The following is a 26,303-nucleotide window of genomic DNA, read 5'->3' on the forward strand; positions in this document are numbered from 1 at the left end:
CGACATAGTGATCCCTACACGTTCACACTGAGAAACCAGATACATGTACAGACAAGCAGGATTATGACAAACATAGTACTCCGAGGATTCGGGGATGCGCTACTCGTTGAACTGCTGTCAGACTCAAATATTGGGCGGGAGCTCACTAGCTCAGCATCGCAAGCCTCCACTACGCGCCGATACTCGTCCATCGCCGGTTGGGCGCGCTCTTCAGGGGAGGAGTCAATGCACGTGGCGCACGCGACTGGCGTCAGAAGAAGGTCCGTGCTTGGCCATGCTGGGCGTTGTAAGGAGGCTGGGGAGGACGGCGTGGACGACAAGAAAGAGAAAGAGGGGGGCAGAACTCACGCAACCGCCGCTGTCCTTCACGCGAACACAGGACACTGCGGAGCTGTTGCGTCTCCTTGGCATCCGGGATGGTGCAGTGCGCAGAGCATCCTTCAGGAGCGCGGAGGATTGGGTGCTGCAGGGACGTCGGAGCTGGGGTCAGCAAAGGGGGGCGCGGAGGCTCGTGCGCTGTCCTCGATCAACTGCGAGACGAGCGCAGACTTACCCGCGGCCACAACGGTGATGACGGCGAGGTAGAGGGCAGCAAGCTTCATAATGAAGGGTCGGGATATAGGAGGTCGGCAATGAAGAGCGGGGTAGCCGAAAGAGAACGGAAGAGAAGGATGTGCCCAACGATCTGCTGAGCTGCTGATTGAGAATGGGAGTGGTGAGATTGTGGACACCGAGATGTTGAGACGAAGTTGAAGTTGATGTGGGAGAATGAGAGTGAGAGTGAGAGTGAGAGCGAGAAAGGGAAGGAGAGTGTGTGAAAGTGAATGAGTGTGGAGGAGTAGTCGATTGACGATGAGAACGAATGGATGGATGGACGGCAGCGACGGCAGGGGAGCTGGAAGAGATGCGGAGTGGCTCCAGAGCCTAAAGGCCGACTAGTCAATTCAATGCGCCACCGCCACGCCCTGGCCTCTCTGGCCAGAACCCCCGAGGCCTTGGCACACCGTGTCTCCCAATGCTGCTGCTGCTGTCCTGTTGTGATGAAACCTCCGTGTCCAAGTTATATGCATGAGGGGCTTAGAGAATTGCGGCACCCATGTCAAGTTGATTCTTGTCGATATGCAGATATTGGACGCGCCGGAACGCGTGCCTTGGAGAGACGAGGTCCCGTCCGCGGCATGCGGCGTATGGGAGAAAGACGCGCAGCGCACAGAAGCAGAAGGTTGCGTGGAAGGGAACCGGCGTACCGGCGTCCTGTTCCCGCGACGCGCGCTTCAAATTAAGTTACGTATTCACGTCCACCAATGACTTTGCAAGTTGATGATGACGACGGAGACCATGCAGAAATGCAGATTGCATGCTCCTCACTTCACGCTTGTTTGCGTGTGGCTGTGGCTGGACGTGCTAGAGACCCCCGCCTCGCGCATCGATGGGCACCGGCCACATCTGTTCATGCTGTTCAACCTGGAAAGCTCATTCACCCCTCGTGCTTCACACCATGTTCTCCACCGGCATCGTACCTCGACGTAAACTTCCAGCTGTCGCGCACATAATAACTTCAGCTTCTTCCAGTTCAATGCACCTCGCGCGATCAAACAGCTTCCGCTTGCTGCAATGCTCGCTGACACAGCGGCCAGCGAATCCGCACACTCTTTGCCGCAATGCCAGTCTCTCTTGCTCAGGTAGGTCGCCGAGCCTATCTCCGTCGGACCTCGCAGTTTCAGGGCGTGACGCTTGGTCGCGCTTTGGCGCCAATCACATAATGACCGACGCGACGGGATCGAGACGGCGGCCGACTCTCGTTGTGTCTGGGACTGTCAGACCGCCAAGGTTTCTCGCCGCTTCGGCCAGAGTGTAGCGGCAATCTACGAGCCTTGGTAGGTTTGAAACGAGCTACGTCCATATAGCACTTGGGAGGACTGCCGAGTGGTGTGTGCCCCCCGACGCCGAAGAGGGAAATCGCTTCCGTATCAGAGGGTGTACAGACAGTATGCAGTTAGTGCTCGCAGATCGCAGTCGCTGGTGATCTGGAGAGCATAAACAATAACAGCCGGGGGGTTGGACGGATGGGCGATGGTCTATCATGGGCGAGGTGTGGAAGTTGACAAGGTGGGACCGAGGGGGGTGTCTGACACTTGCAGAGGATCAGGGTTGAACAATTGGACAGGAATAGGTGTGCGTGGAGGCTGCATAGCTGCGTACGCTGCGTTTAGCTGCATAGTCTGCATAGCCTGCATAGTCTGGTGGCTAGTAGACCATAATAAAAAGCTGGTGACCTGGTGGATGGCTCACGTGAATAGTTGAAGCATTTAGCCCGCGCAGTTCGGCACACTGCGTTGTGTCTCCTGCAACCTCCTGCATCTCCTGCCTGCTCCTGCCTGCTCCTGCCTTCTCCTGCCTGCCTCCTGCATCCTCTCTCCTGTAAACGCCACCGCCGCCGACGCCAGTTCAAGCTCCAGCTCCGGCCTCACTCACCCCCCATCCCCCTCTTCGGGCTTCTGATGCGAGAACCGCGCGGACACTGTGTACTATACACACACACACCCCGTCCTCACCGGCACCATCACCGTCACCGTCACACTTTCTCCTCCAACCCTCTCTCTTTCTTCCTCACATCTATCTCTCTCTTTCACCCATCCTCATTGCGCCACTCGTGCACATCGTATCCCTCCCATCATTCACAGCCAACGGTCGCCCCACGCGCGACCCCTTCGCGCTCTGAGCCCCGCTCACGAGGCCCTCGGCATATCAACACGCGATAGAGCACTAGCTGTATTAGGCAGCGCTCTCTCCGCACTCCCTCTCCCCTTTGAGCGAGTCTGTGCGGAATCCATCATTCTCGGCACCTTGCGTTGTCCTCACCTCTCGGCCTTTTGAGATCTGATACGGGTCAGACGCGATCATCGACGAGCTTGAAATCATTCCTTGGCCTTGACTGTTAATCGGGTGTCTTGCATCTCTTGTGAGTGAACGCGGAGATTTAAAACAAGTAGTGCGAGGAGAGAAGAGGATTGCGGGAAGCGAAGCAGCAGAAGAACTCTAAATGTCTCGACATGTCTTGCTCGAGTTTGGCCCATGGCCCATGGCCGATGGTGGCCGTGGATAGCGTACGATCGTGTATCGTTTACTGATTACCCCAGCTATACAGGAACAGATCCCAATCCTTGCGCCTTTCCCTCCACCCACCCAAATCTCATCTCCGCCTCTCCCCCCCGATCAACAACGGCCGAGTCGCTGAGGTATCTCCTCTTGCTTCCTCAGCATCCTTCTCGCCATGGACGCTGCGTCCCTTCATCCACCGGAGGGCCCGTCCCCATTCGAGGCGCACCTCCTCAACCTCCTCAGCACGTTCGAGCAGAATCCCTCTCTCGCTTATCAGACCGTCCCCGCTGCCAAGACTCCGTCCCAGCAGGCCATTGAGCGCGGCATCCTCGCCCTCGCCCAGCGCGCCTCAAATTACGCGTCTTCCCCCCCGTCTACCGCCCGCCGCGCTCTTGCTGATTCTCATCTGCCCCATACGCCGCCTTCCGCTGAGGCGCGCACGCCTACCTGTCCGTCATGCTCCACGCCGATCCCCCCGCCTTCTGCTACCCCCACGTCACCCTTCGCCTCCCTCGAACTCTCGTCGCCCCGCCAGTCGTGGTCCAACGGCGTCGCCGACACTGGCATGAGCGCTGAGAAGGAATTGGAATTGCTCAAGGCTCAGGTTCAGGATATTGCTCGCGTTTGCAAGGTGAGCCCCTAGCTTAATCGCACTGACAGCCAGGCCGTCGCTACCGGTGATCTCTCTCAGAAGATTATCGTCCCGGTGAAAGGCCAGGCAATGACGGAACTCAAGGATATTATCAACTCCATGGTCGACCGGCTCAAAACATTCGCCACCGAGGTCGAGCGCGTCTCGCTCGAAGTCGGTACTCAGGGCAAACTCGGCGGGCAGGCTGTTGTCGAAGGTGTCGAGGGCACATGGCGCGAGCTCACAAACGTTGTCAACCGTCTTGCAGCAAATCTCACCAATCAGGTGCGCAGCATCGCCAAGGTTACAAAGGCCGTGGCGCGTGGCGATCTGAGCGAAACCATTACTGTCGTCGCCAGCGGCGAGATCGCGGAACTGGCCACCACGGTTAACGGAATGGTAGGTGGTTGTGGCGTGCGTGGCGTTGTGGCTGATGAACTAGGTGTATAGTCTACGATTACTAGCAGACGAAGTCAGTCGTGTATCTCTCGAGGTCGGTTCGCAAGGAAAGTTGGGTGGTCAAGCGCATGTACCCAATGTCGAAGGCGTATGGAAAGATCTCACAGTGAACGTAAGCCAGCTAGCTACTTGACCCGCAGTGCAAAGCTGACTTTCAGGTCAATCGCATGTGTCACTCTCTTACAACTCAAGTACGGTCGATCGGCAGCGTCACAACTGCAGTAGCAAGGGTGAGCCGCTTTGGAAGCCGCCACTAACATGTTCAGGGTGACCTGTCCAAGACAATTGAGATTGAGGCTGAAGGCGAAATGGCCGTGCTCAAAGACACGGTCAACTCCATGGTGAAGCAGCTCACCATCTTTGCCGGGGAAGTCACCCGTGTAGCTCTCGAAGTCGGGACACAAGGAATCTTGGGGGGCCAGGCTGTGGTCGATGGGGTGGAAGGGGTCTGGGCAGACCTCACCACGAACGTCAACGTAAGCCTTACCAAAGACTGCATTGCTCACTGAAGAAAATGGCTCGTAATCTTACCGAACAAGTGCGAGAGATTGCGGAAGTCACCAAAGCGGTCGCCCGTGGTGACCTCACTAAAACGGTAAACGCCGATGTCCAGGGCGAGATTCTCGAGCTCAAGCTCACTGTCAACGGAATGGTGGCCCAGCTGAACGTGTTTGCGGCTGAGGTCACGCGAGTGTCCCTTGAAGTCGGTACGGAAGGCAAGCTCGGCGGTCAGGCCCTGGTCCCCAACGTCGAGGGCACCTGGAAGATTCTCACGGACAACGTCAACTTGATGGCGCTTAACCTCACCACGCAGGTCCGCTCCGTTGCGGAAGTTACAACTGCCGTGGCAGCGGGTGACCTGTCCAAGAAGATTACTGTCGAGGCCTTTGGGGAGATCGCTCAACTCAAGAACACTGTCAATGCCATGGTGGACTCCCTTCGCTCGTTCTCGTCCGAAGTCACTCGGTGAGCTAAGACTCGTGTGTCTTGCAGGCTGGCTGACGAACAGTGTTGCCCGTGAAGTCGGTACCGATGGTCGCCTCGGTGGCCAGGCCCATGTACCCGGCGTGGCCGGGACCTGGAAGGACCTTACAGACTGTGTCAATGTCATGGCCGCCAACCTCACCGTCCAGGTGCGAACCATCGCCCACGCCACTACCGCTGTAGCGAGAGGTGATCTCACTCAAAAGGTCACTGGTGTGACTGTATCTGGAGAGATTCTCGACCTCGTCAACACCATCAACAACATGATTGACCAGCTGGCCATCTTCGCTGCCGAGGTTACGCGGGTTGCGCGCGAGGTCGGTACAGAGGGCAAGTTGGGTGTCCAAGCAGAGGTAGAGAACATCGAGGGGACATGGCAGGAGATCACCTCCAACGTCAACACCATGGCATCCAACCTTACATCGCAAGTGCGCGCGTTTGCTCAGATTTCGGCCGCTGCCACCGACGGTGACTTTACACGCTTCATCACCGTCGAGGCGTCGGGCGAGATGGATAGTCTCAAGACCAAAATCAACCAAATGGTGTACAATCTGCGCGAGTCGATTGAGAAGAACACGAGTGCGCGTCAGCAGGCAGAGCTTGCCAACCGCTCCAAGTCCGAGTTCCTCGCCAACATGTCGCACGAGATCCGCACGCCCATGAACGGTATCATCGGCATGACTGTCCTTACACTTGAGAGCGAATTGACTCGCCAGCAGCGCGAGAATCTGATGATTGTCTCGAGCTTGGCGCAATCGCTGCTCACGATCATCGACGACATTCTCGACATTTCCAAAATCGAAGCTGGTCGCATGACCATGGAACAGATTCCCTTCTCGCTCCGGTTGGCTGTCTTCAGCGTCCTCAAGACGTTGTGCGTCAAGGCATCACAGAACAAGCTAGACCTCATCTTCGATATCGACCCCACGATACCTGATCAGCTCATCGGTGATCCGCTTCGTCTCCGTCAGGTTATCACCAACCTCATCGGCAATGCGGTCAAGTTTACCACCGAGGGCCAAGTCGCCCTTTCCTGTCGTGTCAAGGCGAGGCGGGATGCCACAGTCGAGCTGCAATTCTGCGTGGCCGACACGGGCATTGGTATCAAGCAGGACAAGCTGGACGTCATCTTCGATACCTTCGCGCAAGCCGATGGCTCTACGACGCGCAAGTACGGAGGCACGGGTCTTGGGTTGACCATCTCAAAGCGCCTGGTCAGCCTCATGAACGGCAACCTGTGGGTCGAGTCTGAATTTGGCGAGGGTAGTCGGTTCTACTTTACGATGACGACCGAAACAACGACGACCTTGCGCGAGCAAGTCGCCGAACGGCTGGCGCCGTGGGCTGGACGGTCGGTGCTCTTCATCGACACGCTGAACGACAACACGGGGGTTAGCGAAATGCTGCAAAGCTTGCACCTCAAACCAACCGTGATTCACTCGCCAAACGCCGTTTGGGATCTCAAGCAAGCCCCAGAAGGGTTCCCACACTTTGACACGATGATCGTCGACTCGCTCGCGGCAGCCGAGAAGATTCGCACCATCGAACACCTGCGATACATCCCTATCGTGCTGCTCGCCCCGTCCAACAAGCCGAGCGGGCCCGACAACCCCTCTTTCATCGACCTGGACGAGACGCGGCGAAAGCTGCTGAACCTCCCGTCTCCCACTGAGCAGATACTCTCACCAGTACCAGTCAAGGACTGCCTTGACATGGGCATCAACACCTACTACACCACGCCACTCAACCTGCAGGAGCTCAGCAATGCAATCCTCCCTGCGCTTGAGTCTCACCAGGTTCAGCCAGGTGACACCGTCAAAGATACTGTCCTCAACATCTTGCTCGCAGAGGACAATGTGGTCAACCAGAAGCTTGCGGTCAAGCTCCTGGAAGTTGCAGGCCACAAGATCGAGGTGGCGGACAATGGCGAGATTGCGATCGATAAATACAAGCGTCGACAGGCGGAGCGTAAGCCATTTGACGTGATTCTCGTGAGTCTCTTTCCTCAACAGAAACACTCCACCCACCCGCACTGATTGCCCACTCACACCAGATGGATGTGTCTATGCCTGTCATGGGGGGCATGGAGGCGACAGGGCTAATCCGCGAGTATGAGGCGTTCAACGGGGTCATGGCGACGCCCATTATCGCATTGACGGCTCACGCGATGATAGGAGACAAAGAGCGGTGTTTGGCGGCCGGAATGACCGCATACGTGACCAAGCCGTTACGGCGCGGCGACCTCCTGCAAGCTATCTCCAAGGTCCTACAGGCAAAACCGCAGACGTCGCAGGCATTGTACCTCCCCGAAGCAACGCTCGACGACCCGGACCGGACGCTCGTACTCGCGAGCCGCTGAGTGTGTCCTATTTTCCTCCTTAGGTCTTGAAGTGTAACTAGGGTGGCCATGAGCCACGAATTGTAGCGATTCACATGACTCGTAGAGCGAGTATCGAGGGGCTAGACGTTTTGAGTGTAGTCAGTGCAGTCTATGTGACTCTCATCACTTTCCAAGTCCGGAGGAGCCCAATGCAATAATGGTCTGCATCGGAGTTGAGGGCTAACGGGTTGACCTCCACACCTAAGTCACGTGATCTGAATGCCGAACATCCCTCTCTTTCGAAGCAGTTGTTGACGACTCACATGTCTCTTCGACTCGCGGCCTCGCTCCCACGCCTCTTTGGTTCCATATATCGGTCGACTGCAGCAATCCCATTGTCTTTGCGCCTTGTTAAGCCTCATAGCCCCTGCTTTCACGCCGCCCACTCTGCCTCCTTGCGCACTATGAGCACCAGCTTCGACCCCCGCTCGGCGGCCACCACTGGACCAGTGATTGGCATCATTGGCATGGGAGATGTGAGTACAAGGTGGGATAGATGCTACAAGGACCGCGCAAGAGCAGACGATTGCTCTTTGCCGCGTAATGTGACCCCGGTCGAGGACAGCGGTCTACCCACTCTTTACATCATCCGCCCGTTCTTTATGCCCTCCAACTCTCTCGGCGCCGCCTGCTGACCCCAGATGGGCCGCATGTACGCGCGCCGCCTCAACGACGCCGGTCACACGGTTATTGTTTGTGATCGGCCAGAGGCCTACGATCGCTTGGCGAGCGAGTACCGAGGGAGTGGGATTACGGCGCTGTACGACGGCCACGCCGTGTCCCGCGCAGCCGACTTTATCATCTACTCTGTTGAGGCGGCGTACATCGGCGACGTGGTGGCTGAGTATGGGCCCAGCACGAAGATTGGCGCCACGGTGGCAGGGCAAACGAGCGTTAAGGCGCCGGAAAAGGTCGCATTCGACAAGTACCTCCCCGCCGATGTGGATATCGTGTCCGTCCACTCGCTACATGGGCCTGGCGTTACAACCGAGGGACAGCCACTTGTGCGTCACTCGTGACTCGCCCTCCATACTGACGCCAGATCATCATCCACCACCGCGGGCCAAAGGAGAAAGTCACAATGGTCGAGGACGTGTTTCGCTCCTTCAAAAGCCGCTACGTCTACCTTACGTATGAGGAGCACGACGAGGTGACGGCCAACACGCAGGCCGTGACTCACGCCGCATTCCTGAGGTATGCAGTGGCTTTGCGGCGCTGACGGCCAGCATGGGGATGGCGTGGAAGGCAGAGGGCGGTTACCCATGGGAGAAGGCGCGTTGGGTCAGTGGTATCGAAGTCATCAAGGTCAACATCACGCTGCGGATCTACGCGGCAAAGTGGCACGTGTACGCCGGGTTGGCGATTCTGAACCCTGCCGCGCAGCGTCAGATTGAGCAGTACGCGCGCAGCGCGAGCGAGCTGTTCAAGCTCATGATCGGGGGACATCGCGCCGAGCTAGAGAAGCGAGTATGGGCGGCGCGTGAAGCGGTGTTTGGCTGGAAGCGCGAACAGGATGCCGAGCTGGACGAGGCCGGGGGCCGCCAGCCCATCCTCCTCTCCGAGGATGTGCTTGATCAGTTCTCTTTGGGGACCCACGACAAGAACGCTGTCGAGGAACCAAACAGCCACCTCTCCCTGCTCGCCATGGTCGACTGCTGGGCCGCGCTCGGCATTCGTCCCTTCGAGCACCTCGAGGTGGCGGGCACACCTGTGTTTATGCTCTGGATCGGCGTTGCGGAGCACCTGTTCCGTAGCCGCGACAGGCTGGATAAGGCCATCGACGCGGGCATCACGGACCGTGTGTTCCGCCCCGACGACCTCGAGTTCACTGTTGCCGCTCGAGGGTGGAACGAGTGCGTCAACTTTGGCAACTTTGACTTGTACGAGCGGCGCTTCAAGGAGGCAGCAGGTGAGTCACTCGCGGGCGGAGGTGGGCCGCCGATCGGATGTTTGTCTCGGAGTTCAGCGGCTGGTCGTACGAGGACTCGATGTACGAGAGGAGGCATGTCGCATGGTGATACCCGCAAGAAATCGCGGCAAAGCCCCCTCGCTCGCACCTCCATGAGACCCTCGTGGTGCGACGCGAGGGGAAGCCGTTGATAACATGACGGCAGTAGGCACGTAATCCCCCTGCGTCGAAATTGATTGCACTCGCACACGAAATTGCGACGTGTCGTTTCCGTGCCTCCGTTTGCATCCGGCGTTCCTCCTGACGGCAGACTTCTTTGCGCCCCGGTTCGAAGAGGCAGGCAAGGTTGGTGCCCGTATGATCAAGGTCATCCAAGACGCACAGCGGGCCAAGTAGAGCCTGGCACGTACATGCATGCATTAATCATTATCGGTTCTGTACCAGCCACCGGGGTCTCTGACAGCCGACGGGTTCACGGCACCAGGAGACCGACGGTTTCAGGCTAGAGACCTGGCATGACCTGGCCATGTCGACTCCTGCGATCGCTCGGCGGCGTGTGTGATCCTGTCGTCACCCCGACGGGGTTTGCAGCCACCAGCAACGGCATCACCCTCGACCTGAGACGCTGCGCTAATCTGCTCGTGGTGAAGGACCGACTCGTGTTGCACATCGCCGCCGCCTGCTGTTGGGCGACGGGACTGCCGAGTAGACGTGGACTCCGTGGACGGTGGAGCACGCCTCCCCGCCGTGGCTACGGGTGCCTCCGGCACCGCAGCATTACCACTCTCTTCCCATGGCGTGTGAGTAGGCCTCAATTGAGGCTTGAGGCTTGGCCCGGCTCCGATCTTTCTCCACTCACTGTTGTTGACAGAAGATATTCTCAGCGAGTCGACATTTGGTGCACTCGCTTCAGTCGCCGAGACCTTGCGCCACTAAGACTACGACCGACGCTCGAGATCACCGGAGCGCTAAGAGAGGAGTAGAGATGCCAGAGCCGCGGCGACGAAGTGGCAGGAACCACGATGAGACTGACTCCGAATAATCGCAGGAGCCGACACATAGCTTGACAATGCATACCGAGAAACTCAGCTTGATTCTACGCCTCCAGACCTGCTATTCGCACCCGCCCATTGCTTGCTCTCTCGCAATGCTTTGGCCGGTCAGATCTGCGTGCAAGATATTCCACCAGCCGAGTAGCGACGACAGGGCGCTCCAGAGCAACTGTCACAGGTCAGTCCGAGCATCGTGAGCAGGTGACAGTGCACTGACCTCGCCGTGCACTGATGAGCGTGCAGGGCTTTCCCCACACCTGGGAACAGGGGTGAGTCCGTTGCGCCAAGCACGGGTATTCATAGGAAAGGCAAAGCAACGTCACCGGTGTCATCTTTCTGCGCCTCGCCTCGCACTCATCCGAATCGTCTCCTCCGTTGCAGGATCATTGACCATTGCGCACTGACTCAGGCTGACGACAGGTCAGCCCGGCAGATTTGTCTACCACCCGGCCTCCCGCGACTGCCGTCAACCGCCCATGGTGGATGGGCTACCCCCGATCCCAACCACTTCTCCGCCAGTGACACCCTCGCCTTGACCCCTCTGTCGATCCCGTGGGCATAAAAGCGGTCGCTGCGAATACCGAGTGCAGTCCCTCTGTCGACCCATTGGACTCTGACTCTGACTTCAAGCTTCAACCTTCCAACACATCTTGAGTTCGTCTCCGATATTCCCCGACGACCATGGAAGCTTCCGAAACTGATGCCAAAGGCAGCCCTCCAGACGCGCTGGTCATGCACCCGTTGATGTGCGGTGATGTTCTGACCAGTAATCAGGTGGACGTGTTCGATGTGTGCTCGTCGCAAAGAGGAGGGGCAGCGGAGCCAGATCCACCGGAACAGCGGAGGGCTTCGCCTCGAACCGAGTGATTCGGCCGCCACGTCCAGCAGGCGCGACTCACTCTAGCCCTCCCTCCTGCGTGAGTATGCAATGTAAAAGCCAAAAGTCCACTCTCAATCCTGCGTCGTTCCCTCGACAATAATAGGCCCGCGATGCTGACGTGACTGTTATTCCACGGCAGAAGTTCTCCGAAGGTGGAAGGTGACTGACTTGGCCCTGCGTGCCGTTATCGACCGAAGGCGACGACGTCGCGGTATGGCGGAAAACGAAGGCGTCACCCTGCCGTTGACGAGGCGCAGAGGACTGCCATCGTGAGCAGATCTGCGGTGCAGGGTACACCCTCAGCGAGTCGAACCCACGGTCGTGACATAGGGTGAGTCTGGGGATGAGATGTGAGCAGGAGTGAGCACGGAATGCAGGGTGGTAGGGATTAGGCGGGCGACAGAACGCGATGCGCCGGTGCCAAGCAAAGAAGAGCAGAGCCGTGAGCATGAAAGAGATGGCGGAGGTCCGAGCGCGACTTCAGTACGACCAGACGTGGGATGAAGGGGATGATTATTCAACACCACTGAAGATATCACAAGAAGCCGCCGCACCGATGTCCACCGACGCCCAGGCCGAGGCTGCCGTGATGGTGATACTGAAAAATGCCGGCGGAAAATGCTGGCGGCCACAGTTTGACTGACGGCGATGGTGGGACGCGATCTGTCTCGTAATATCAGATGCCACCTCGAGAGGTGTTCGTTGCGGGCTGGGCTGTAGTTGAGTGAAATTGGAGGAGAAAGCACATGGTCAAAAAGACCGATGCGGCGCAGGGAGTCTGGCTGCAATTAATAACACAGATCTGCAGGCTGAGCTTGTTTCAACGACGCAGCAAGTCTGCGAGTAGCGACAATGTACTTCAGTTCAGCATTGGAGCCGTTGGTATACAGGACACCTTGAACGTCGGGCGCTGCCAGCTCGCCAGCAAGGCGGTCGCTGTCGACGAGCAGCGCGCCAATTCATTTTCCCCGAGTTCTCCCCATGTTGAGGACCAGCTCCGCACCCTCCCTTCTCCTGACCGAACGCTGGCACAAACCTGCCTCACCACGACTGGCTGTCAGCCGCTGATAACCCATCCCTACTACTGTACAAGGCCTGTTCGCACCTCGAACCCGTATCCCCACGCCGTGGGCAGGGCGTCCGTCAAAAGCCCCGTCCGTGGCACACGCCTTGTCCTGGTGCCACAGAACGAGGTGAAACCATGGGGACATTGTCAGACCACCCCCAAGCGTAGGAGTGGTTCCTGCTGCCGGACTGCAGGGGGGCCATGAGGAACTGTCGAGCGAAGAGCGAGAGATTAAAGTTCAAGGTTCGACGTTCCTCAAGCACGCTGCCCTGCATCCCTGGCCCCACCAACGCCCTGCCCCAAGAAGGCTAGATCTGGCCCATCCCTTATCCTATCGGCACTAGGATGTAACGCCTCTCCTCTGCTTAGTTTAGCGCGCGCCTCTCGGTGAAGCGCGAGTTTGTCCAAGACGTGTGTAGCAGATGCCTATGTAGTCTTGGGACCAACCGCCCAGGTTATGACTAGGCGCCAATGACATGACACCCGGGCCTGGCGTGACGCGCTGGCGCGGTGCCTGGGCACCTGGGCACGATGCACCCGCCCAGAGTCACATCCAGGTTGACCGACTGCGCAACCAGCAACTATGCAGCAGCACAACAAGCTGCAAGGTTTTGCCTTTTCTCGTACGTGGAAGCGTGGAAGCACCTGGACCCTCGCCCAGAAGCTGGACAGCACATTCCAACTGGCGCCATGGCGACCACGACCATCATCGTGTAAGAGACCAGTGTCAGAGACCACCAGCCGCACGATCTCTCCTCTGAACACGTTGTGTGGACCCTACCCCATGCTACCAACAGGGCTCATGAACGAACGTAAATCTCATAACGACCACTCGTAAGAAAGCGTGACTAGTACTGCAGGGGGTAACAGAGGCTCCCAAAATCCGGTCGCGTACGCGGCAGTGAACTGGAGGCTGACCCACCGCGGGACGAATGTAGGTTGGTCGGTGGTTTGAGACGTGAGGGAGGACCGGAGAGGTGGAGGAGACGGCTCGAGGAAGGGAGGACAGAAGAGGGGACAAAGGAAATGCTCGCAGCGCGTGTTTGCGAGCGCGAGTGGCGTGTCATGTCGTTTCAAGTGCGCCCTTGTCAACGAGGACTTTGCAAAAAAAAAGCCCAACGGCAAGGGCGAGGCGGCCGCAGCCGGAATTGGCGAGCACAGCGTCCATGTATGTAGTTGGTGGTGTTGTATGCGTTGGGTAATGCCAAATGTCAGAGATCCGTCAAGAGACGTGATCGTTTGTGCATAGTTCGAGTGTCGTCCGTCGACTGGAGGAGCCCAAAAGTAGTGTGGAGGGAGGAGCAATGTTCGTCGTGTATGATTTCGATCTTTGCGAGGGGTTCGCGCGGAAAGCGGGGGTGGGGGACGAGGCCGGCCAGCGGCCCGCCGCACACGAATGCAGCGAGTCCTCTTACGCAGTGATCGTGTATGTGTACTGCGCTTACGCAAGCCCAGCCTGCCATCCATCATTTTGGGTGACGGCGTAAGGCTGCGCCATCTGCTGTGGATGGTTATCCCAAGCAGGCGGCGCGTTCGAGGGAACGGGCGCCCACCCATCGGAGGGTGGGACCATGTGTGCGCCCGACGACCCCGGTGCGCTGTCGATTGAGCCTGCCGACGAGGGAGGGTCGCCGGCGCCGTGGAGCATGTCAGATCTCGACGGCGGCATCAGCCGCATTGCTGCTGGTGGCTGGTGCCAGCCAGTATATTGGCTCGAGGGGTAGCCCGGCGACATCATCGGCGATGGCATCGGAGCTTGCGACGGGGGCGGAGCTGCCGCAGCAGAATAGTAAGGAAACGCCCCAGGCGCAGTAGAGGGAGGCTGATAGTTGTAGTCACTATGTTGATAATATCCTGGGTCGCTGTTGCTGTTGGGGGGCGGCTGAGACAGGCGTCTAGCATGTGCACCATCACCTTGTCCACCAGCTCGAGGGTTGCCTCCATATGGATCGTACCGATGCGCGGACTGAGCTGTGCTGGGCCGTATAGGCCCTGAAGGCCGAGGTGCGGCAGCCATGGGGTGCATGGGCGGGGGGTCGTAGTAGCCGGCGGACGGGGGAGGCACGGGGTAGCCAGGGGAAGGCACCGTTGGCGAAAAGCCGGCGCTGACTGTTGGGGCGGTAATTGCTCGAATTCGCGGGCCATGATGACTGTCAAAGGTAGTAGGCTGCCCATACGGGTCGCCGTACATGTCCGCGTACGCCGTAGGCATGCGTGCGGGGGATACCGGCCGATCGTCCTGCTCCCCATGGTAGCGAGGCACACCATCAGAACCCATATCAATTGATGGAGGGTAGCGGAAGTTTGCCAAGTTGAGGTACTCGGGGCTGATGTCCAGCGCGGTAAACTCTGGGATGGTTGACGGGCGCCGCAGTCGACCTGCGACAGCGTCCTCGAGGGTGTAGTACGAGACAACGTGTTGGTGGAACCCATTGATTGGTAGAGTCATAGTCTGATATTAGTCTGGGGTGTTGCAACGATTGAGCGTACCTTCTTAACCAAGCCGCCTGGATGGAATAGGTAGCTATTCGTCAAGCTGCCGACAAGTTTGCGCTCAAGATGGCGATCAATGACAATGCCATTCTCCAGGCGACATCCCCCGGCTTCAGCGGCACTGCGTGGCCGCATCTGGCCATGGGCCAGAGTGGGAGGGCGTCGGGAGTTGGCCTCCATAGCCATGCGGGACGATTCTGCGCCATACCCGTCAGCGGGAGAGGCGTGGCCTGGTGTCGAATGCGCAGTAGCGGGCCTGGTGCCGTGCGAGCTCCCAGGCCTGCTGCCACCTTCCTTTTTGGCATTGTCCCCGTCCTTGCCATCCTTGCTTTCCGCCGGTTTGATGGTTTCACGGTAAACCTGGTCAGTCAGAATGACTGCGGATTAAAGCGTTGCTCACAAGGAAGTTTGCCAAGATCCGACTGGGACTCCACGAGTGCCCGTCCGTCCATCGCTTGATCCCACTCTCCTGCTCGTCATAGACGAAGACCGAGCCAGACTGGACCATGCTGCGTTCCGAGTCGTTAAGACGTCGTGTAACACGAGGGATCATTCCCCGACGGGCAGCCTCGAAAACAAGCAAGGCATCGTACGTGGTGGCTATGAAGCCGCGAAACGGAGGGGCGATATCCTCCGCTTTATCGTCCGCCATGACGCGATTCAGGAGGATGGCGGAGGGCGGAGACGAGGAGGGGGGAGGAGTGGGGAGGAAGGAGGGAGGAGGGTAGACTGTGTGTGTTGTAGGCAACACTTCGGCGAGCTGGTGAGGCTGCAGGTTGGGTAGCTGGTGTAAGGTTGATTGCGAGTGAGGAATGAAATGCTGATCGGCTAGTTTGAAAGTCATACGCGCCGTGTGGTGTGCGTGGACATGGAGACGTCAAGAAGAGTGGCGATAGGGGGGAGAAAACGCAAATCGTCAAGAAATGCGCGCCGAGCGGGCCAAGTGACGGGGGATGCGGAAGCGGATATGTTTGGGTAGGCGAGAGAAGAGAATGGGGAAGAGTATGATAGGGTGTGGGGGCGTCGTGGGCGCGGTCGTTTGCGATGGTTGATGATCGTGATAGACTATGTCAGCCCCTGATGATGACGGCCTGCAGCGATGTAAGCGCGAAGAGGCAACTCCGACGCGCACACCGCTGTCAAGATTGAGGCGCCGAAAGACAATGGGAGGGCAAGGACGAGGAAAAGGGGGCTCGTCAAGAAGAATGGAGTCGAGCGCGCGTCCAAGTCGCCCGGCGTTCTTGAGCTAGAGCAGGCCAAAGATGATGAGGCTAGGCTGATGCCGAGAGGGAAGCGAGAAGGACAGTAGCCAACGCCCAAGATGTAGGTTGAGGCACGGGTGCTTGTTGGTGACAAGGTGAAGGAAGAGTGCGTTACGCGGGGTGGTAGGGGGATTGAGGTGACTAGACGCTGGCAATGTCTGCTGAACAGAGGGTACGCGTAGAGTGTGGAGGGGATGGTGGCTTGGGGGGGGGGGGAGGGGGGGGGGAAGGGTAGCTGCTGTGGGCGCGTTGGTTGATAACTGCGGACGAGTGTGACTGATTGACTGAGAGTGGGAAATGTGGATGTTGTAAAGATGGACGGGTGTTAAGTCGAAGATGTGGATGAGTGAGAGGGAGGGATGTGGAGATGGAGGGGGAGAGAATGAATGAAGGAGAGAGAGGGAGAGAGAGGGAGAGAGAGAGAGAGAAAGAGTAACGAGGTGAGGATCGTGAGGACTTGAGGAGGAGGAGGAGGAGGGATAAGGATGGGATGTGGCGTCTGAAATTAAAAGAGGAGGAAGTGGAAGGAGAAGAAGGGGAAACAAGGGTTAAGATGCAAGGTTATGGGTTCGGTGATGGAGTGGATTTGGCGGAGTTGAGCTGGGATGGCCTCCGGTTGACGGTACTTGAGACGGTGGTGTGACGACGAGAACGGGCAGCAAAAGCACACTTGTAGTCATATCAGTCCGACCATCATATGCAAAGCCGCCAGGCGGCTGCCAGGCCAGTAGGCCAGCGGCCAGACCGACATCAAACTATGCAGCGCCCAAGGTTGAAGGGAGCCGTGGGCCGCTGTACCGCCGTTGAGCCCCGCCATGCCCGCCATTGCAGCATGGTCAAAAGCCAGCAGCCGGCAGCAAGCAGCCAGCAGCCAGCCAGGGGCTTGGGGCGTGCAGAGCGGAGGAGGAGAAAGAGAGTCAGAGGATCAGAGGAGCGAGGCCAGAGACGCGAGAGACAGGGATGGTTGCTCTGTCATCAAGGATCGAGGGCCCAAAGGGACAAGGGAACGCAACCACTAGGGCACCACCCAAGCACAGGCACGCGCCTCTGCCCTTTGATGCCCTTGGGCCCTTGAGCTTTGAGGTCTCACAGCTCACGGATCAAGGATGGCAGACTCCAAAGCTCTAGACCTTCCAAGCATCCCATCCAAGCCAGCCAGCAGCCAGCAGTCAGCAAAGCAGTCGCGCAGTCGACTAGTCACGATCACCCAGATCACCCAAGGTCTGGCGTCTGAATGATCCACGAATGACAAAAAGTACTAGCCGATATCTGAGCTCGATGAGCTCGACAATTGAGCAATTAAACAAGGGCGAATCCAGCGAGCCAGCGATGCAGCGATCCAACAAATCCAGTCCCGCCGAGGCGGCCGCGATCGGCTGATCGGCTGGGAACACATGCCATGCAGCCTGCAAGCAGCCCACGCCCATATGCCTCACATGCCCCAACCGCGCACAACATGCTGATCGCGAGAGAGTTTTGGTCATGCTGGCTGCTGGCTTGTCGCCCTGCTGGCCTGCCGGCCGGCGAGCAAGGCCCACAGCATCCAAGGAGAAGAGGCAAGGGGGGAATGGGGGCCTGTCTGGCCTGTCTGGGGATTTGGGAGGCATAGGAGGGGCCGATTGGTGGCCTATGGTGGATCGTGCCTGGTGCGCATGGGCACGCAACTCAACAGTCGGCTAGTTGAACAAGCAGGAGGCAGTAGGCAGGGGGCAGAAGGCCGGGAGGTAGGAGGGTTAGGAGCAGAGTTAACGCCCACAGAGGTATTGCGGGCAAGCTGGTAGCTGGTCACTGGTAGCTTGTAGCTGCTGGCTGGCTTGCTAGTTGCTGGGCATGCTGGGAGGCATTACAGGAGATGGAGAGAACAACAAACCATCACCCCGCAGCAGCGAGAGCGTGCTAACATGCGCAGTAAGCGCAGGATGGGGCCAAGCGGACAGGAACGCAGGAGCATCTTGTGCGAGGCACGAGATGTGGCCATGGGCTGCAGTTGGTCTGTAGCTCTGGGGATCTGTGGGCCTGGAGGCCAAGTCGAAATGGCCGTGGCCGTCCAGCACGTCCTCAACTTGTAGCTCACCCCTGGAATTTCCCTATTGAGTACCCTGATCTCTTCATAGGCCACAAGCATCGCGAGTAAGCCTCAGGGAACATCTTCCTGAACCACGAGTTAGACACCGGACCCTGTTGACGGGGGATGTGCCTTGGTGGCCGGTTCCTTAATCCGGTCACTTCCCTGTGCCCTGGATGAACCCCCCTCTTCAGCTCCCTCCCTCTTCCCCCATCTCCCCCATCTCGCCCATCTCGCTGATTCAAGTGATGACAGTGAGAATGACACTCATCTCATCACTCACGGCGCACAGCTAACAGATTACAGCAATCAACGGGCCAAACCGCGCAGACCGAAAGACGCACCAGGCCCCAGGCGATGTCACAAGATATTCGCAATGTTCCAACTCATCCTTCGGATCCTGCTGTTCTCCGGCCGGCCGGAGACCGGAGAATTGCATGAGCTGGTGGCCTGGTGGAGCGTTTAGAGATCAGAGGTGAATCTCGGTCCAGAGTCTGTGATCTGTGATTCGTGAGGGCAAACCGCGATGTCAGAATGGAGGGGAGCAAAGAGGCAGCGAGGCAGCGAGGCAGCATGTACGTAGCCCATTCCGCCTGGATATCCTCAATCCTCAATGCTCTCTCCGATCTCTCCCTTGGCAAGTTCGTCATTGTGGCACGAAGACAGCCAAACTGGTGGGACACTTGGACACCCCTAGGTTTACGCTCTGTGAGTTTGAAATATTTAGCCCACTTTCGGCTGCCGTTTTGCCTCATGCCTCACATGTGCAGTACAATGATTCATTGAGCGTACAAGCTGCCTCACGGGCTCCGTGGCCGATTTGTGCTTGTGGATCTGTGGATCTGTGGCCACTGTTTTTACCTTTGCCAGACTTACAGGTTTAGTTAACGCCAAATGATATACTCGTTCCATGATCCATGATCCATGATCCATGAAGCATGAAGATGCTCCCTCTGCCTCCTGCCTCCTGGCCTCCTGCCTCCTGCTCTCCTTGTCGTGTCCTCCTCCTGCCCAGCTTGCAGCCCAGCTATGCCAGCTGCGCTGCTGAGCCGCAAGCCTCGCCCCTTCCATCCGCAGTACCGCTGTGCCTGGCGCTCTCTGTTCGGATAACACACTCCCCCTGTTCTTCCCTTTCCTATATCTCCCCCTCTGCCGCCTCCGTCGCCCAGGCACCTCTAGTCCAGACTGATCCTACGTCACCCTTCCGCATTCTCTCGCCGTCGCCGCGATGGCCGTCGACCCTCACCATTGGCATCTCGACAGCCTCCGCCGCCGCCCCCGCCGCCCCCCGCCCTCCGCCGCAACAGGTAGCCACCGACCAATGGATAGGAAGGAGGCGGAATAAGACCAGGCACCCGGCGCCTTGGTCCATTTCAACACAACACGAGAGAGATCTAGAGATCAGAGAGACTCATCCTCACTGGTCGTCGCCAAGTACACAAGGTGCAGCCTGAACAAACAATGGAGGCAGGGGTGGTCCCTGCCAACCGACCACATGTCAGGCTGGGGGGCTCCGTCTGCACCAACTGCAGGTCCCCGCAGGTCCGCGCAGACTGGCGACTCCCATATATTAGGCTTAAACATCCTTTGAGCCGTCCACTAGCCACCAGCTGTGAATCGTCAGGAAACGTTGCCCGACAGGCCGACAGGTACACTACCATCACGTTTTGAGCGCACACTGCGCCGACGGACCGACGTTCCCTCCGCAGCTCCACAAACCCAGTTTGGTTGCGAGTATCAGCAAATCGCTGCACTCAACGACCACTAGGCCACTTACCTACTGCAACGGAGTCCAATCACACATGTCAAGCGGATCAAGCCGACCAAACGGAATACGGGACGTGAAGGAGCGACGCAAGTGAGGCCCGTACGCGCCGTACACCGCGTTGTGGAAGAAGCTCTGTGGAGTTGGAAGGTGGTCAAGATGACTGGAGGTGACGTGTCGACGCATTGCTGTGATCGAGGTGACGCGATAGTGACGCGGCGGCGATCGCGGCAAGGGAAGGTCGCGGCAGATTGGATGGAGTGGGGAGGTGGGGAAGGGGTTCGGGGGCCGATCGGGGGAAGCTTGGCGGCTAGCGGCTAGCCGGCTGGCACACTTGTTTTTACGATGAGCGTCGATTCTGTGATCGCGAGATCGTATACACGCCTGCACGCGTTTGTGATGGTTCCATGGCCTATGGCACGACGTGTTGAAACCCACATGCCCACACAAAACCTCTCGTCTCTTGGGATCTCAAGCCTTTCATCCTGGATCATTCTCGCCTCGCGTTGCCGGCATGCACAACATGACTGTTATCACCGCGCACATATGGACATGCATCACAACCAACCGCAATGGACCTGTTTGAAGTAATCGGTGTTGGACTTATGAGGATATGGGGAAGCCGCAAGCATACTGTAGATCTGACGATCTCACCAGATTACCAAGTTGCTGACCCGTCCCGGCAAGTCTTGGAGCTGTCTTACGCAACTCGTACTGCCCCTTAATACACTCTATGATCGACCCCAAAATCGACTGCCATCTAGGAAAATGCGCGCCGCGGGGCGTACTCATCTGCGCGTGATTCGCTCCTCCGATCCTCCGACCCGTGTCCCAAGTCCGAAATGCCAAACGCAGGGTCCGATTCATAGCTGGAATGTTCAAGATGCGCGAAATTGATCTGGAACAGTAAACAGTCCGTCTCGGAGAACCAGATACGATCCGTCTCGGATAAACTGCAAATGTCGGCCAATCTCTTCTAGAACTTCAGCAACAAGCAATAAGCAACAGGCAACAAGCTCTGCCACTGAGTTACGACACAGTTACGGAGGGTTAGGACGACTCAGAGGCACAAGGGCGGAGACCTTGCTCCCACACGTTCTGTTCGCCTCAGCGTGGCACATGCCACTTCCAGGTCCACAGCGACATGCCATCGTCACGTCCATGTGCTGTTCTGACGAATACCTCTCTGTGAATCTGCACCCCGGCATCTCGGTGGTCAAAATGCTGTACACCAACACCTCTGCGATTGGTAGCTTTTCAAGGCGGCGACCATCCGGACCATCTGCTCACGTGAACGTAAGTTTACCGTCCGATGTTCCCCTTCTGCCGCCACTGACTGAATGTGCAGAGCGCCGGACAAAGAGGCCTCCCACACCCCCTTGCAGGCGCCACATTTACAATGCCCAGTTCGCTTATCGTGCCTCACGTGACACAGTCACGGCGAGGAACAACACCACTTCCTCCGAGTAACAGCCTCATTCCTGGGCCTCAGCGCTTGCAAACAAGGCCCTTACATTGATCATGGCACGGCAGGACGAGGAGGCTCACTGCACCTGTGCCAAAGCCTTCTGGAAACCAGTTGCTCCATCGGCGCGCTAGTCCAATATGACAAAATGCTACCTCCGGAATCGACTAACAGTCACGCACCTACCAGAGGCTGATCGAGAACTGAGGGGCGGAGTTGGACCAATGACGCCGGACGGAGCCCTGCGTCTCAGCCGAACCGTAAAGCTAGCACGGGGGTGAGCGGAGTCATCATGAAACGCTATACAAACGAGGGCGGGCACTGGGCCACAGTCGCCGATAGGCTCCCACAATGTCGAGACGGGCCGAGCTAAAGTTAGCTGGAGCACAACCTCCAATAAGGCATGAGCGCCGCTGCAGCGCCGGTGGGCCAGGACAGGACCTGAGCATGAACCTTGTTGGCAGGTGCCACCCTGCGGGTGACTTTGCCTGTCTTCTTCTCCCCAGCCTACAAAATGACGCGTTGAGTTACAGAGTCGCGATTGCGCTGAACTAATGGCGCTGCAGTTATGGCTGAATCAAGCCCTGTGTTCGCGTCATATCCCGAATTTTCCGGGCGCAACGGCGACTGCTTTTGACCACCGACAAACGAGTGACTAAATGAGCTGTCACGCTTGTAAGATGACGATACGTCGCTAGGCAGAGTCGAGTTCCCTTCATCTGGCGATCTCACTGCAAAAGGTGAGAAGAAGCTCTTCACGCGATGGTTTAAGGTCGTTCCCGGCCCCCTTCCCCTTCGGAGTCTTGGAATGAGTAGACAGAGTTGAGCGTGCCGCGATGCCTTTCGTAATTACCTACGCTGTAGGGCAGCACGTACTGTTGACCTTTGAGTTGGTTAGCCCAGATCGAGATGAGACATACGACGAACCACTCCAGTTCCCCTGCGTCCAATGCCCCGCTCCAAGCTCTCGGAGGTACAGAACCGGCGCCACATCGTGGCCCATAGCCCTCAGCCACAGATCGGCAGGGACGGCAGCTGGCGATCGCGGCGAGGCGGGGCCCAGTGATTGGTTCCAAGCGCAAGACTGCCTCACAAGATCACAGGATCACCCGTTGCGATGGGCCTGCAGTTGCTCAGCAGATTTGCTCCCGACCGCCAAAACAGGCTCAGGTAAGCATCTTGTGTCACTTGTTCCAACCTGGTCAACCTGTGGCGGCGCCACAGCACGTCTGGCGCAGATGGCGAGTTGCCGTCAGGACTGCCCAATTCCGTGTGTTGTGGGCGCTGGAACGGAGTACGTACGAAGGGGTAGTGCGACGTATCGCGTGACCCATTTACACGTGAGGCCGGGAGTCCCATGCTTGGGCCAAGGCTGCAAGGTTGAGAGCTTGCATTAATCTCCGTCTCCGTCTCACCCAACCCGGCCTCTGCGCACCCTGCGCCACTGCCGGCCCCGGAGAGGCCGATCAGTGGCGGCCATCTGTTGACAGGACGACGGAAACCCACTGTGTACCAAGGGAACCACACGTTCGTCCATTCCTGAGCTCCCGATGCACGTATGCCCCGGCGATACCAGCCCGCCCGAAACGCACGCTCAGCTCAATCAATTGACCCTCTTCGCTCGAAGGGTTGCGCTCCAATTCAAGGGCGTCGTCATTAGCACAGCGCGCAGGAGTGCCTTCCTGCTCCTCTTCCAGCTCGCCCCAATACCCTTCGACAGCTCGCGCACCTCGGCGGCGAAAGCCAATGCCTCTCGTCGCAGACACTATAGGTCGGTTCCCGGGCCGTACAAGGTTCGGTTCCCATCGACGCCGAGTAATACCTCCCCTTGCTCGTCTCGATGCTCTCCAAGTCGTCGCTCGCCGACGGGCCTCACGGTCTGTCAGCCGGCGGTGTCGGACAAGGCGGCCAATGGTACCTGCGCCGCTGAATCATGTGCCTCCTGATCGTCGATCCCGTGGTATTCACCCTTAGTGCCGGCACTACCGCATGTATGGGCGCACCATGTGTTATAATCGCCTTCAGCACCCCAAATCGCTTCTTCCGGGTGTCACGCAGTGCCTTCTGGGCCAGGGACGACCCTGGCACCGCGCTGGAACTGCACGGAGAACTGGCCGGCGCAACAAGCACCGAAGGCTTTGGGCCCCTCTGAGAAGTGGAGCGGTTCGCCAAGCCCGAGTGGGACGGCGCCGCGGAGGGCAAGCATTAAAGATGGCTGGTGCAGGTCAGGTGCATGTGACGGAGCGATGAACGAGGAAAGCCGGAGCGTGTGGCATGTGGCAAACCATGAATAGGCTTGGATCCCGAGAGACGGGGAGAAGTGCGACGCTTACGAGCAAGCATGGGACCCAAAATACGAAGCCGAACACGACCCACTGTCCAAAAAACAGACCGTTGCAGACGGAGACGGCGTGTGAACAGCGGCAGCGCAGTGGTGGGGCCGGCGTGTGAATACGGGACAGTGGGAGGTGGGAAGCACCGCGGCGCTCAAAGTTTAACCACAAGGGAACACAGAGCACAGTAGATGAGGAGCTCAAAGCTCCAGGTCCCGGAGGGATCTCAGAGAGTCGAGGACAAGGAGGACGTCCCACATGGAGACGGGTTGCAGAGAACAACCAAGCGGACATGGCTATGCAGAGCAAACCCCCACCCCCACAATCTCTCGCGCCCACCCTCCCTCCACCTTAGAGGCAGGCGCGGCGCAGGAGTGGCTGCTGAGCCGGACGTAAAGTGCCACTTTCATCCCATCCACAATCCTACTCTGGTCCTCGCTACTCGGTTATCGACTTAGGCGGAGGAAAAGAGATGCATACATTGCGCATGAACTGAGACAGAGGGCACAGAGACCGGATGTACAAACAATGAGTGGTGCGCTACCTTGCCCACATTCTCCTTCTACCGACTTCAACCTCCTAAGTATTGCAACATCGATGGCGACCTCTGCATATCGAACCGCATAAAAGATGGATCAGTGCTTCCCGTCCTCGCGCGCTCGCGCCTTGGCCTCCTTCTTCGCCTTGAGCTTGTCCCACTATAGTCAGCCCATTCCGGCATTGATCACCTTTTCTTTGAATTTGTTCAGCTGCGCATTCTGACGTTAGCATCAACAGTCAACAACAGAAACAGTGGTAACTCGCCCGACGACACTCGTCTCCACCAAGGTGCATCACCCCTAACTGAGCTGACCATGAAGGCGAATGCAGCATATCGCCATGTCACTCAGACACCGGAGCATATCACGCGCCATTCCTTTAGCCACCGTGCACGTTGGCCACAGTGAGAATTGTGACACCCGTCACCCCGGCGTTTGAATCATAGGAGGCCTTTTGCGGGGATGACCCGATCTGGCGGTGCTGTCGCCACACATCGATGGTTCAATGCCATGCCTCGTTTCCGCACTCCTTGTCCCACTTCTCATCGTGCACGCCCAGCTACTCTTGCAAGGTGCACATCGCAACGCACACCGCACTCACCAGCTTAACATTCTCCTGTCGACTATCCTCGAGCTTCTTGTTGGCGGCCCGCACCTCCTCTTCCAGCTCGGCGATGCGAGTTCGCAGCACAGCTGGTGTCAGCCACTTTGACTAGTGCTTTGTGTGGACAAGCGGTGCGCTCCGAGCCCGCGGCGGCAACTCCGATTGGACTACGGCGCTCGTTCACCAGTTGACTGTGCGGTGACAGAGAGTCATCACCGATCTCATCTCCATGACACCCTCGTGGACGCGGATTCTGACATACTTTGGCCACCCTGTGGCTCCGCCGATGGAATGATCATCTGTGAGCGCAGTACCTCATGATGGCGCGCCTTGCGAGCCTAGTGTCAGCTCAGTTCACCGTAACCTCAGCCAGGTCGGGTCCTCCATCTCCTCCAAGATATCGCGGCCACCACCTCGATTCTGCTCGGCGCTCCATCCTCAGCTTCTCCAAAGCCTCCTGTGGCCTAAAGATGCCCCCTCTCCTGACGCCGGACTCACCTCCTTCTGCACGTCAAGGACCATGCTGCGGAGCGCAACATCCCGCTCCTCGGTGCGCTTCTTGAGCTCGCGGTTTTCTTTCTCAACTGCGTGCGCGTGTACAGCGAGTGCGTCAAGCGACGCTCGTAAGCTAGCGTTCTCGAGTGCCAGCTCCTCTGGGGTCTTGTCCGTCGTCTTCTCGTCTGGTACCACATAAAACGACTCAGATGGTGATGGTGGCTCTTCCTTCTCAATCTTGTGTTCCTTCTCCTTCTTACTCCTGCTTTTGTTTTTGGTATCGTCTCTCCCTGTCGCAGATGTGACCGCCGTGGTCAACGCCCGTGGGATGGAGATCTCCTCCATCATGTTCTCGAGCATACCCCAAAATCGTGCGAAGGGGTCGCCGGTGTCGGGAATCGCGCCGGGAAGGAGATAGCTTTCGTCCGGGGGATCGCTGCTCGATGAGCTGCTGTAAAGTGGGGAGGTAGGGGCAAATCGGGGGACAACGGGGCGCATGGAAAACGGAGGGACAGGGCGTGCTTCGGTCAGCGAAGAGAATGAGTTTGCGGGATGTGGAAGGGTAAGAGAACGAGTAAGGAAAGACCATACCGGCACTACCGACCCCCACAGGGCCCACTGGTGTTGACGCTGAACGTTGCGGTGCGGGCCGGGAGGACGACGCAGTCTTAGGCGATGGCGGGCGGAATGGGTTTGGGGGGGCATCCAGTGCGGCAATGCGGCGCTCAACGTCACGCACGTAGCGGGTGTGTTGGTTGCTGAGCATCTTGAGCGTGCCGCGGTTCTAACGATGTTCAGATAAGTGCGTGATCGGGGACG

At 58.1% G+C, this 26,303-nt stretch overlaps 6 protein-coding genes across 6 annotated transcripts; 3 read left to right on the forward strand and 3 right to left on the reverse strand.

The window, feature by feature from the left end:
- Positions 1-14: 14 nt before the first annotated feature.
- COLE_06127 (uncharacterized protein) lies at positions 15-602 on the reverse strand (the record flags this gene model as incomplete). Its single annotated transcript, XM_065626460.1, has 3 exons — positions 15-244; positions 349-480; positions 554-602. 3 exons carry the CDS (start codon positions 600-602, stop codon positions 15-17), a joined length of 411 nt encoding a protein of 136 aa, XP_065482271.1.
- A 2,672-nt stretch (positions 603-3,274) lies between these two features.
- On the forward strand, positions 3,275-7,535 carry COLE_06128 (uncharacterized protein; the record flags this gene model as incomplete). The annotated part of the gene is made up of 8 exons (XM_018426202.1): positions 3,275-3,733; positions 3,767-4,132; positions 4,176-4,304; positions 4,351-4,422; positions 4,459-4,668; positions 4,704-5,158; positions 5,202-7,167; positions 7,230-7,535. The coding sequence occupies 8 exons, from the start codon at positions 3,275-3,277 to the stop codon at positions 7,533-7,535; spliced, it is 3,963 nt and encodes a 1,320-aa protein (XP_018277238.1).
- Positions 7,536-7,960: 425 nt separating this feature from the next.
- COLE_06129 (uncharacterized protein) lies at positions 7,961-9,656 on the forward strand (the record flags this gene model as incomplete). The annotated part of the gene is made up of 4 exons (XM_018423759.2): positions 7,961-8,032; positions 8,198-8,560; positions 8,599-8,750; positions 8,783-9,656. The coding sequence occupies 4 exons, from the start codon at positions 7,961-7,963 to the stop codon at positions 9,654-9,656; spliced, it is 1,461 nt and encodes a 486-aa protein (XP_018277237.1).
- Positions 9,657-9,980: 324 nt separating this feature from the next.
- On the forward strand, positions 9,981-10,448 carry COLE_06130 (uncharacterized protein; the record flags this gene model as incomplete). Its single annotated transcript, XM_018419527.2, has 1 exon — positions 9,981-10,448. One exon carries the CDS (start codon positions 9,981-9,983, stop codon positions 10,446-10,448), a length of 468 nt encoding a protein of 155 aa, XP_018277236.1.
- Positions 10,449-13,904: 3,456 nt separating this feature from the next.
- On the reverse strand, positions 13,905-15,608 carry COLE_06131 (uncharacterized protein; the record flags this gene model as incomplete). Its single annotated transcript, XM_018425506.1, has 3 exons — positions 13,905-14,915; positions 14,954-15,316; positions 15,357-15,608. 3 exons carry the CDS (start codon positions 15,606-15,608, stop codon positions 13,905-13,907), a joined length of 1,626 nt encoding a protein of 541 aa, XP_018277235.1.
- An 8,942-nt stretch (positions 15,609-24,550) lies between these two features.
- Positions 24,551-25,982, reverse strand: COLE_06132 (uncharacterized protein; the record flags this gene model as incomplete). The annotated part of the gene is made up of 4 exons (XM_018423758.2): positions 24,551-24,604; positions 24,987-25,078; positions 25,252-25,327; positions 25,488-25,982. The coding sequence occupies 4 exons, from the start codon at positions 25,980-25,982 to the stop codon at positions 24,551-24,553; spliced, it is 717 nt and encodes a 238-aa protein (XP_018277234.1).
- Between the last annotated feature and the right edge of the window lie 321 nt (positions 25,983-26,303).

This window comes from Cutaneotrichosporon oleaginosum (genome assembly GCF_008065305.1).
Source record: "Cutaneotrichosporon oleaginosum strain ATCC 20508 chromosome Unknown ATCC20508_contig05, whole genome shotgun sequence".
NCBI lineage: Eukaryota > Fungi > Basidiomycota > Tremellomycetes > Trichosporonales > Trichosporonaceae > Cutaneotrichosporon > Cutaneotrichosporon oleaginosum.